The 12,274-nt window shown below is 50.3% G+C and overlaps 1 protein-coding gene across 10 annotated transcripts in view; it reads left to right on the forward strand.

Moving 5' to 3' along the window:
* The window catches only part of DISP3 (dispatched RND transporter family member 3), an 89,212-nt gene that overhangs the window by 57,846 nt on the left and 19,092 nt on the right, over positions 1–12,274 (forward strand). For 6 of the 10 annotated variants that reach the window (XM_049807208.1, XM_049807200.1, XM_049807239.1 and 3 more), the window contains 2 exons: positions 7,884–8,820; positions 10,146–10,365. In XM_049807208.1, the coding sequence (XP_049663165.1) occupies positions 7,884–8,820; positions 10,146–10,365 (1,157 nt within the window). The other 4 variants (XM_049807257.1, XM_049807267.1, XM_049807278.1 and 1 more) reach the window with 4 other exon arrangements.

A 12,274-nucleotide genomic window follows, 5' to 3' on the forward strand; every position in this document is an offset into this window, starting at 1 on the left:
GCGTGAGACCACACACCGAACAATGAGGAGAGAACAAGCTAGCGAATAGCTGCTGGGTTCCAGGAGCATCGTATCCATCGCATGCACTGGTGGAGGCCAGAGTCCGCGCCTTTGGACACTGGGCTTGGAAGAAAAACTGCACTGCAAAGCATTTACGGAAGGGGGGCAAATTAAGGATGCTGTGTCAGCCCTGAATTTGGCATTTCCTCACTGGTGAGTGCTTGACTTTGCAGCTAATCTTTCCACACTGTTTTTGGCATGCAATTATGAGTAGATCTAATCAGTGCTTGTCAGACACCTGGAATAGCAGGCAGGTGCAGGCAGGAGATCCTCAACGTCATAGGCTGAGAGTGTTCCAGCCAGCCTTTGCCCATTCTGAAAGCAGGTCAATAGATCATAGACCCATTTAGATTGGAGAAGACCTTTAAGATCATTGAGTCTGACTGGTTCCTTCCATTTCCAGCGGCTCTTACTTTAGCCAGAGTGTAAAAGTGCCTGTAAGGGGAAAGAAGGGTAGGACAGTCAGCAGCGAAAGAGAACACCTCAGTTAGGAGTGAGTGTGCATGCATGTACTTGATTTCATAAAGCTTGGGAGATCAGACAATCCTACATCCTGTATACATCCCTATCTTGCCTCCTGTGGGCAAGTGGAACAGCAGACGATAGAGCTTTAAATGTATTTTTAAAAATAATTTTGTTGAACTTTTTTCCCAGCAAACACATATTTACATCACTGCGCTGCAATTCCAACAGCGCTGTGCTGCTGTAGCGTTTTGATGTCATTCTGACCTGCAAAGTGCCTGGGGTCTGGCAGTGTTTTTGTGCATCTTACCAAAGGATTTAAGGCAAGTGGGAAGGGAAAAGCAGAGGGCCCAGAAAGAAAATAGATTAAAGCCTTGTTGCTGCATTGTGCTGTACAGCTGGAAAAGTAAGACCTGTTTGATTAATAATGGTGGAGCCAGCCCAGCCAGCAGTTTAAACCAGTGCCTTTAAGCAGCATGTGCATGTCTGGGTTTGTATCCCACTGAAACACGTTCTGGGTCATATCCTCAGGCACAGGTTCTGGTCAATGGCAGAATTAAGCCAGTCTCTTCAGAAGTATTTCAGAAGATTCAGCGTCAGGTGCCCAGTCTGAGGTGTCCTGAGCCTATTTTTCTTTTCCAGGAGTGCCGACACCTCTGAAAGTCAGACCTCCTGTTAGGGGCCAAGACATTGTATCTAATTCCTCCTTAGTGTTTCATTTTTCTCACTTAAGAAAGGTGGTGTATGCTGACAAGGGGCAACACACAGCACTCAGTTACAGCTGTGTTGATAAAGGGAGAGCAGGGACCTGAGAAAGCCCTTCTTGGTTGTTTTTTGAAATGATACTTCTAGACTAGTCTCAGTGATTCAAGTGCAGAGCAAAACTCTGGTCCTGAGTCTCAGTGTCACTGTGGAGTCCTGCTTTAGAGTGGGTATACATTAATGATGCCTTCCAGTTGTTTTACGCGGCCAGTGCTGCGTACAGCATTCTTCAGCATAACAGGGCCTGGGAGGCACTCTGCCCATCCCTGCTATCAACTGTGCATTGTTACAGAGGTGTTTTTTTTGCAGGAGCTGGATGCTCTTAGGGTGATTTTGCAAGCACAAAGGCCATTTCTGTCCCTCTTGGAGGAACTTTATATAGCTAACAAAAGGGCCTAAAGCTGCTCCAAGAGTTTTCAGGAATACAAATAGGACCACAAAACTGCTAGCTCTGCTCTGAAAGCTTTGCCCATGGGAGAAACGAATGTGAAATTTAATTATTTTGTCGATAGGAATCTCCCATATTACAGAAATTGTCTTTCCCTCCCCTTCTAGCCTTGTGCTTTCTTTCCTTTTTTCTTTCTAGCTTGCTGATGCACAAGGCTTCCTTTTTCCTGTAAGAAGGAACAACTGAGTAATTGAAATGGAACACTAGTGAGGATTTTTTAATCTGAAAGTCAGCACTAATTAGTCAGGTCGGGTGTAATTAGCTTCCTCATCTGTCACTGCCTCCCCCCAACTTCTCAGTGACTTTCTTCTATCCTAGATTTCACTGAAAAAGAACTCTGTCACATGGGAACTGCCTGGGTGTTTTTCCTGTTTGGGGTGCAAATGAGTGACAATCCCTGCAGGGCTCTTGGTCTGAGCTGGATCCCACCTGCTGCAGTCAAGGGCAAAACTCTTCCTGATCTTAAGGTCTCCCAGGTTTGGCTTTGTCCCTTCTTTTCTGCTGTGTGTTAGGCTCACGGGAGTCATAATTATTCCTACCCTATGCTCCATAGCCCTGCAGCGCTTTAAATGCTTAATTCGTTACTCCAATCAGACTGGTAAGTTGCAGCAAAACATGGGAGGATGCCCAGGTTAAATTGTTGAACAGGGTTGCAAATATCAAGGGGCTTGGATGCCCAGGCTGCCAGTCCCTGTTTCATCTGTGACAGTCATCCAGGGAGGAAAGGGGTGAGCCTCTTCCATTGGGCTCTGGTAGCATTCATGGCCGTGATGCTGAGGTTCAGCTGCAGGTTGTCTGGTGTGCAGGGCTGGGGATGTGGCTCAGATCTGATGTGAGATAGCCTCCATGGTCCTCTGGACAGAAGTGCTCATTGGTACTGAAAAATAGCTTTGGCAAGGAGACCTTCCTTGTTTTCCTCCTAGTCACGTTTCCACACTGCTGCGGTGGTTGGGAAGAGGCAAACCGGATAATCAGCTGGATCCTGGCATTATTGGTACCTTCCTTAAAGCTGTGTGTCTTTGTACCAACACAGGGTTGGAAGATGTGAGTCTCTTCATGGCCACATACCTCTTTGCTGTGATGGATTTTCTGAACTCGCACCTTCAGATCAGGAAGGATCTTCATCCTGGGAGGATGCTGAAACTGCCTGACAGTCTGAAGGCTGAATGCTAAGGGAGGGAGGTGTTTATGTACTGTACAGACTCCTCCTTCCCTTCCCCTCTTGAATCCTTCTTCTACCCTCCCTTTCCAGCTCAGTTAGTTTTCTACAAGGTCCCTCCAAGCTCAGCTGTGCTGCTGAATCAGCAGCTCGCTTGCCTCTCCCCCCTCTCCCCGTCCCCGAGTGGTTCTTGGCTGGCTGAGCGAGCGAGGCAGCACAGGTGAACATCTGCTGACACCAGGATAGGAGTTGGGTGAGCTGAACACAAAGTGTGCAGGCCCGTCTTTGCCAGAGGAACACAGGGTCTGTGGTTTCTATGCAGCCATTAGGCAAAAGGTTTGAGATTTGTCCCCCCTTTGCAGCATATTCTCTGTAGGCAGCTCTGCAGAGCAGACCTATGCAGTAGAGCTCTGCAGTTCTGCAACCCTGCTGTTGAACTTCATCCATATCATGGTAGTGTGGGGAAGGGAAAGGGCCCCACACCCCACATCTTCCCGGTGTCGGGAGAGCCTGGAGTGGGGAGATCTGCCCTTTGCTTTGCCCCTGTCTTGTGCTGTGAGCTGACTGTCCAATGTGCAGTCTGCTCACACAGTCTGCCTTTGCATGGCTGTGCAGAAAACGGGAGCTGCTGCAGGCTGTATGGGTAGGCTTGAGGAGCTCTTTTTGCTGAAGCAGCTGGTTCAGGGTCTGTCCTTCACTGGGTGTGTGGTGGCCACCTAGACCCTTCTCAACATGGATCTATTCAATGCTTGTATGTTGCTGGTGGAAAAACCTGAAAGCATCAGGACAGTGGGAAGGGGTCCCTGATGTGGGGCACCCTGTGCTGACTGCAGCTGTGGCTCTTGCTTCCTGCTTGCAGTCTGGATCAGAGCTGTCCATAATGTGGCGTTGTAGGTTCCTGCCAGATCCGGCTTCATGTGGCCAAGCGTGCGACTCCGGAAGCAGAGGGTATTTTGTGAGGCAGAACCTGTCATGTTAGTGGAGGTTTTCAGTTAAAGTATTTATTTACTCACTACTTTGCCCAGTTTCCTTTACCTTTCTCTGACTTAATGGAAGTTACGCCTGTAGCAGCACCCTAAATCTGAGCCAGGAAGCTTCTTCATGGGAGGTTCTGCCACCGTACAGAGTCCTGACTGATTTTGAACCAGGAGAAAGCCTGTTTGCTTTGGAAGGGGCAGAAGGAAGCCCAAGGAATCTGAATGCCTATCCCAACTGGCTGAATCAGTGCCTCTTTAAAGAAATGGATCCAGGGCTGCTAGGAGTGCTCTTATTCTCTGCTCTCTCAAACCTGGAGCAGGCTAAGCTTGTACAGAATTGAGGCAGAGCTTTGATGAGGGCTGCAGGATTAGGTCCACTGTGCATCTCCTGAAACTGAAAAAGTAACTGGGCCATGCTTCAGTGCTGAGTCTCTGGGTAGCACAGGAAGTGGTGGAGGGAAAACAGGCCAGCCCCCAAGTAGAATTCAAGCAGAAAAATGCATTTCGCTCCCCTTCTGGCTGATTCTAGGGTTTATCTCCCCCGCCGATTCACTTTGCTGTGTTTTGGGTTGGATCAGCTTTCATCCTGACCCAGGCAGGATCTGACGAAGGCAGTAAAGCCAGACGAGTCCCAAGGGCAATGCTAAGTGAGCTGTGTCTGGCTTTGCAGCTGAATCATGTGGTTAACTCTCTTTTGAAGGGAGTTCAGAGCTGTGGTGGAACTAGGGCAGGATGTACACATGTGCTTGCCCCACATGCAGAGGGAGGCTGTCACTGTCAGGGACAGCACAACCCAGGGGCCTCCTTCCCTGCCCTTGCCTTTCTGCCTGGACCAAATCTTGATCCTTCCCTGACTCGGTTCTCGTGTGAGCCCATATAATCTTGGGGCTTTTCCAGCATTTGCTGTGCTGGGGTTTACACCAGCATCAGAATTTGTACCAGTCTTTAGAGGGTAGCATGTGTTGGCCTTCATACATTGTGGCTGCCCATCTGTTGTTATTGCAGTCACCATGAGAGTGGGTGGAAGAGCCAGAGGGAGATGCCTGAGGTCTGATCCCTTCCTTGAGTTGAGGATTTAGCTCTTGGTTAAAAAAGAAGATTGTATGATCGTTTTTCTGGTGGCTTATTACTATCTCAGTCTCTCTTGTTTCCCTTTCTTGTCACGTGCAGGCTCTTCTGTTTCAGGATTAGAATCTTTTCCCTCCTTCTCCTCAGTAGCTCAATAAATGGGAAATTATTATGGCTCTTTACCTCTCTTTCTAAAGAGAGAATACATATGCTTGATCAGGTCTTGCAGTAACTCCATTCTGTTGAAGGAGAGCCCAGGCCATGGGAGGAAGGGCAGGTGGGTAGAATGGAGGTAACTGTGTGTACACACCAACTTGCCCAGATGGGATGAGTGAGGTTTGCACCTCCATTCGTGCAGCATCTATCTGCACTGCTAAAGTGAGCTGAAGTTGTAGCTTGGTTGTCTCTTAGAGGCAGAAGGGTGATAGTACTTGTCAGCCCAGCGATGGATGGGAGTTACACACTGGCCAAGGGCTTGCATGTGCTGAGGATGCCTGTCCGCAAAGGCGAGCAGCGTGCGGCGACCTGTGAGCTGGGGCTGGCGTGCCAGCAGGCTTTGGACACACAGGAGGATGTCACTGCCCTCCACTGTTTTGTCAGTACTGATGGAATTATGGCTGCTCTGTGGGGAGAGTTTGCGAGTGTAAAGTGTGGGAGACAAGGCAGGACTGCAGTAAGGAGCAGCTGGGAGAGGATTTATATGCAGATTCAGGGACTTGGAAAAGCCTTCTCCCTGTTGTGATGCAAGTAAGGCTCTCTGTAAGCAACAGCAGAAGAGCACATGGGTATGCATGCCCGTGAAGTTGAGGCAGAGGAGCACCTGCAGGCCAGTAGCTGTCTTGAACAGCATTGTTCATATGCTCTTGGCTTTTCCCCAGTGCCTAAGGCTCATGCATTGATGTGTGGCTGTTCAGGGAAACTTTCAGATGCTCCCTGGCTGTTTAGGATTATGCATCCTGAATATTAAAGAAATCTTAATGGAGCCTGAAACCAGCTAGATTTCTCCTAACTTTTCCAGAGAGTTGAGAAGACCCCCCCTTTGCTTTCCTCTTGCTGTCTAACAGCCCTATGTGCGAAGGGGGAAACAACACAGCAGATGTTTTGTGAGCCGCCCTCTCTTCACCCTATTTCTTAGCCTCCTGAGGATGTGGAGGTCTGGCAGAAGAGGGACTGTGGCCATCTGCCATCAGTGGTGCCCATCTGTTTTTTGCACTGTGAGATTGCAGAGCAGGAGGAGGATTCAGCACAGACTTACACACGTGCCCTCCTGCACAGCTTTCTGCAGCCTGGCTGAGGTGGGTGAGCCAGCTGCATGAGCTTAACCACAGTGAGGGGGTGGGAGAGTCCCTGCTCACACTGACAGGAAGGGTGGGATGTTTTGAGATAATATCAGTTGCAGATTAAAGCCACTGTTCAACATTCGTGCTTTCCTTGGTGTGGGCAGGAGCAGGGAGGCTAGAGCTCAGAGGTTCCCTGTTCTCCACAGGCTCTGCAATGCTGGAAGCACTTTGCCCAGCCTGCCAGCACAGATGCTATCCAGACCAGAGCGAATCCCATGGGAGCTGCTGTAGGTAGCTCCCACGAACTCCCTGTGAGCAAAGCCACAGGCATCACCCACACTGACCAGAGCCAGGGAGATCGCTGTGACCCTTGCTCCTTTGCACATCCCTCTTCTGCCAGGGAGCATTTCTGCCCCATAGCTTTTCCCCTCGGTCCAAGTTCAGGCAGCTCGCAGGTCTTCTGAGGACCTAGAGTTAAGGAGTGCTGGCAATTCATCTTCCTGCTGATATAAGTCCTGTTAAAAGAGAAACACTGGTTAGGAGCAAAGCTTGTAAATTGCTTCTGGCCTGTGTGTAAATTGCTTGCAACTATTAGAGTCAAGTAACAAACTGAATCTGTTCATCGATTCAGTGAGGACGGCTGCTGGCTTTGCTGCTGGCAGCCGGGAAAGGGAGTGATGCTTATAAGGTCTGGGCTTTCTGGGCTTTGCTCTTGGGGTCCACTGCCACCTGTGGCTTTCCTGACTTGGGAGGCTACCATGCAGCACCCAGAAGGGGCACATGGGAAAGTCTAAGAACCTGTGTGTGCTGGCAGCCCCCTGCAAAGGACAGCACCTCGCAGGGGGTCTCCCTTTCTTTCCTGCCTACACTACATGGGGGCAGTAACTGCTTTTGCTTCCTGTTTGTTCCGCAGGAACTGGGAAAACCCACTGTATAAACAATATCTCGCAGGGGCGGAAGGCAAGTGGGGTTGTTCAGCCCTTTCCCTTCCCACACTGGCAGTTGATAGCCCTTCAGGGACTAGAGCACGGTCACAGTGAGTTCTCTGTGGGGGCTGGTATGTGCAAATGCCTGCATATGTCTGTGTCTGCAGGTATGGCTGCCTGTGTTTCTGGTTCTGTGTGCGCACGGGTGCACGCTTTGTGGGAAAGGTGAATACAGCTATAAATAGCTGCAGGAAAAGCTATTGTCAGTTTTAAGGAGGGAAAGATAGGGTCCCTTGCATTGTTTGTCTGCTATCATGAACTGTTCCCAGGCATGAGAACCACGTTAGCTAATTAAATGTTCCTGCTGCTGCAGTCTGAGCAGCATGCTGTCAATCCCCTGCCATCTCCGTTCCTGGAGCCATGCAGAGCCCTATTCTGCCAGAGCGCTAAGCTCTGGGACTGTAGTTTGAACTTTTCCTCTTTCTAGTTCCTCTGCCAGGCTGGATGTGGGATATGCCATGGTGAGTCTGTTCTTTCAGGGGCTATAGCAAATCTGTGGGGTTTGAAAGGAGTCGTGCTTTGCTGCTGAGGGTGCAGGGCTGAGAGAGCGCTGGAGTGTGCCTCCCTCCCTCCCTGGCTCTGCTGCCGAGACCCTTTGGCAACTGCTATGGTTTCACAGCTGTGCCTGGTGACACCCATTGCTGGGTCTTGCTGACTGCTTTTCTCTACCCCTTTGTGCAGGCACTGGACATGGACACAGAGGATGACCCCTTGTTACAGGATGCCTGGCTAGATGAGGAAGATGAAGAGGTAGCCTTCAGCTCCCGGAAGAGACGAGAGGGTGCTCTGTTGTGTGGGAAAAGCCCATGCAAAGTCAGGCCCCTGCGTGTCACACTGCCGGTGTCTGGCTTCTGGAATATTGTTGGCTGGGTATTTACCAACCCGTACTGCGCTGGCTTCATCCTTTTCCTGGGCTGTGCCATCCCTGCTGTTCTTGCTGTTGTCATGTTCCTCCACTACCCAGCCCTGGATATTGACATCTCCTACAATGCTTTCGAGATACGCAATCATGAGTCCTCTCAGCGCTTTGATGCACTTGCCTTGGCCCTTAAGTCCCAGTTTGGGTCATGGGGGAGAAACCGCCGAGACCTAGCTGACTTTACCTCTGAAACCCTGCAGAGGCTCATCTTTGAGCAGCTCCAGCAGCTTCACCTCAATGCTTCCCATCCTGGGGTCAGCACGCGGGTCAAGCGCAGCATCCCAGAGGGCAGGACGAGCTCCCCCAAGCCCCGTGTCCACCTGAACCCAGGAAACCGGACTTCCCGAACTGGGAGGGGTGCCCCACGCTGGGACTACTCCAGCACTTACATCAGCGCCAACACACAGACACATGCCCACTGGCGCATCGAGCTCATTTTTCTGGCTCGGGGGGACTCTGAAAACAACATCTTTACCACTGAGCGCCTTGTTACCATCCATGAGGTCGAGCGCAAGATCATGGACCACCCTCGTTTCCGGGAGTTCTGCTGGAAGCCCCATGAGGTCTTGAAGGACCTGCCCCTGGGCTCCTATTCCTACTGCTCCCCTCCCAGCTCCCTCATGACCTACTTCTTCCCCACTGAGAGAGGAGGGAAGATTTACTATGACGGCATGGGACAAGACCTTGCTGACATCCAAGGTGAGCTGAGGGCCATGGGTGAGGGCTGGCGTGTTTAAGGAATGCATCTCCTGTAAGTTCAGGCAGTCACTTACTGGTGTACAGCTAAGAGGGGTGACTGCCTTGTGCAGAGAGGAAGATGCTCCCATGTTGTGCTTTGAGGAATCTTCTTTTCTGCACTGGGGCCCCTTTTCAACCCTTTCAGCAAAGCCCCTGCAACTCCAGTCATGGTTCACACAGGCCCCAAAAGGCGAGCGAGAGGGACAAATGAGGGGGAGTCTTGCATTGTACAGATGCCTGCTACTGACCCTTGTCCCCTGTAAATGACTGTGGTTAACTAGAGGAATGTCAGGTTTTGGACAGACAATAGGGATGAGCTTCCCTGTACCATAGACCAGATGAAAGTCGTCTGTGGGCTGCTCTGGAGCTTGAAAGGCAGCTTGTGAGTCACCAGCTGGAAGGGCTCCTATAATGAGAAGACGACCCTGCCGCCTCCTCCCAGCTCCATACCCTGTACTGTGCCCCTCTAGTGGAGCAGAGGCTCTGGATGGTGAAAAAGAGGTGAATCATGAGGAGTCTGTGGGAGTGATGTGGCTGTGGGATGAAGCCTCCATCTGTCTCCCAAGTGCAGGCTGCAGATGATAGCTGTTCAGGAGCCATACAGGGAGCAGGCAAAGAATTAACTCCATCTGCTCCAGTGTGAGTAACAATTCTGCTACCAAAACAGGAAAGAGCGTAGTTTCTGGGTCTTTCTGATGTGAACTCAAGGGAACTTGGACTTTGAGGGTAGACAGGCAGTGTCTCTTAGAGCTAAGAAGCTGAGTGCCTCCATCTCGGTGTCCTTCACACCACCAGATGGCAGAGGTACCAGGTCACAGCAGAGCCAGGACTCCTCATCCTCCATGGGTATTGTTTAGCTCTTGTGCTTCCCAGCGTGATCGAGCAAATATTGGCGCAGTGAACAAGAACTAAGTGTCTCCAGCATCAGGAGTATTGATGGCAAGGTTGTGTGCATTGCTGCTTAGGGGAGCTGTGGTTCAGATCACAGTCAGGTGGAAGATGCATCCCTGATGGGGAACTGCATGTAGGCAACATCACAAGCAAAGTCACAAAGCAGAAGTGGAATGTAAGTTTTTGCAATCCAGCTTTCCCCAGACTTCCTTGCTCTCTGCAAGGCAGCAGCAGTCAGTATCACTCTGATGAAAAAACAGGACCGCTCCCAGGTTCAGTATCACTCTGATGAAAAAACAGGACCGCTCCCAGGTTCCCTTTGTCAGGCTAGACCCTGTGCCTTGCCAAGTCAACTAAGCAGGACCTAACAAAAGTGCTGCTGCTTTCTCCCACAGGGTCTCTGGAGCTGGCCATGACCCACCCTGAATTCTACTGGTATGTGGATGAGGGCTTGTCTGCTGAGAACATGAAGAGCTCCCTGCTGCGGAGTGAAATCCTCTTTGGGGCACCACTGCCAAACTACTACTCAGTGGAGGACCGCTGGGAGGAGCAGCGCCGCAAGTTCCAGAACTTTGTCATCACCTATGTGGCCATGCTGGCCAAGCAGTCCACAAGGTGAGGGTGTGTGCAGAGAGGGTGGGTACCTTGGTGGGAGTCAGCAAGAGCAGGGAAGGGCAGAGGTTGGAGAGGATGGTGCTTTCTGTTGCACTAAAGGAGCGGATGCAATAGGCCCTTCAGGGTGTAAAAGCTCTGTCTTAAGGTTTACACAGGGCAGGCATGCCTGTTGGGCTCCAGTAGCCATGTAGCATTCAGTCTCACCTGGAAGGCACTAGGCACAGAAGGCTTGGCACGCCAGCTCAGACTGCTGGTCAGTCTTGAACAGTGGCTATGGCGTAATGCTCCAGATGAAGGCGAAAAAGCATCTCCTTTGAAGTTGGGCTCAGGTACAGTGCTGTGAATGAGGGTGGGGAGCATATGGCAGAAAACCATTCATATGCTTCCCTTTAATGCCACTTCCTACTGCAGAAACATGACAGAGACATCAATAGAGACAATGAAAGGGAGCCAAAGATTGAATCCAGTGCTTGCCTTTCCACTCAGCCCCTGTCTGGCACTGGATCTGTTTGCTTCCATCTTATAAGTCTGATTCCACTGGCTCCAACAGAGCTGCTTCTCTGCCTTCCTGCTCTGAATTTGGCCCCAATTGGACTGATGCAGGGGGTGAAATGGTCATTAGTCAAGGCATCAACCTGTGGATCCGATTCTGCTTTTGCTCATGTCAGTGTTAATTCCTTCTAGAAGTGTTTGCTCTTTGCACAGACAGATGGGGAATGGAGTTTCAGGGCAAGATAAGTGTCGTGGTTTAACCCCAGCCAGCAACTAAGTACCACGCAGCCGCTCACTCACTTCCCCCATCCAGTGGGATGGGGGAGGAAATCGGGAAAAAAAGTAAAACTCCTGGGTTGAGATAAGAACGGTTTAATAGAACAGAAAAGAAGAAACTATAATGATAATGATAACACTAATAAAACGACAACAGTAGTAATAAAAGGATTGGAATGTACAAATGATGCACAGGGCAATTGCTCACCACCCGCCGACTGACACCCCGCCAGTCCCCGAGCAGCGATTCCCTGCCCCCCCCCCCACTTCCCAGTTCCTAAACTAGATGGGACGTCACATGGTATGGAATACACCGTTGGCCAGTTTGGGTCAGGTGCCTTGGTTGTGTCCTGTGCCAATTTCTTGTGCTCTGGCTGGCCATGAGAAGCTGAAAAATCCTTGACTGTAGTCTAAACAATACTGAGCAACAACTGAAAACATCAGTGTTATCAACATTCTTCGCATGCTGAACTCAAAACATAGCACTGTACCAGCTACTAGGAAGACAGTTAGCTCTATCCCAGCTGAAACCAGGACAATAAGTTTCGGGAAGTGCAGGTTTTTTTCACCACCAGGTCTGTATGACTTCAGTTGAATAGAGCTTTGCTCAGTGCTTGTGAGAGGTAGATGGTAAAATAGAGCTAAAAGGGTTAAAAGAGTAGCCCAGTATCCAGACAGCTGAGAGAAGGCAGTGAGTCCCAGCATCACTGTACCTTCTCAGACTCCAGCTCTCTATTGCTCTGAATCAAAATAGCTCCCAGAATGAAGGGATACCTATCTTCAGAAGCAAAGTGAGATGCAGCCAGCCCTTGTCAGCCCTGAAAGCAGGCAGCCACAGAGCGTTCTCAGCAATGGGCTGGCAGAGTGCATTGCAGTTATGGGAAGCCGAAAGGGAGCTGGGGCCAAGGCTTGGTTCTGAAGCTTGGATTCCTGATAGCCTCCTATGGTGCAGTGTTATTGTACTCCTGGTTAATTATCTTGGATTACTTCTGCTCAGAGCCTGCTTCCAGAAGCTGGTAAATCATATGGTTTCTGGTAAGCTCTTACTCTGCCTGGTAATAATCCACTGGTTATTACCTTTGTGCTTAATATAATAAGCAATGATTAGGATTCCAGATGGAATTGGCTTTGGAGGCTTCAG

Source organism: Accipiter gentilis, chromosome 1 (genome assembly GCF_929443795.1).
Source record: "Accipiter gentilis chromosome 1, bAccGen1.1, whole genome shotgun sequence".
Classification (NCBI taxonomy): Eukaryota; Metazoa; Chordata; class Aves; order Accipitriformes; family Accipitridae; genus Astur; species Astur gentilis.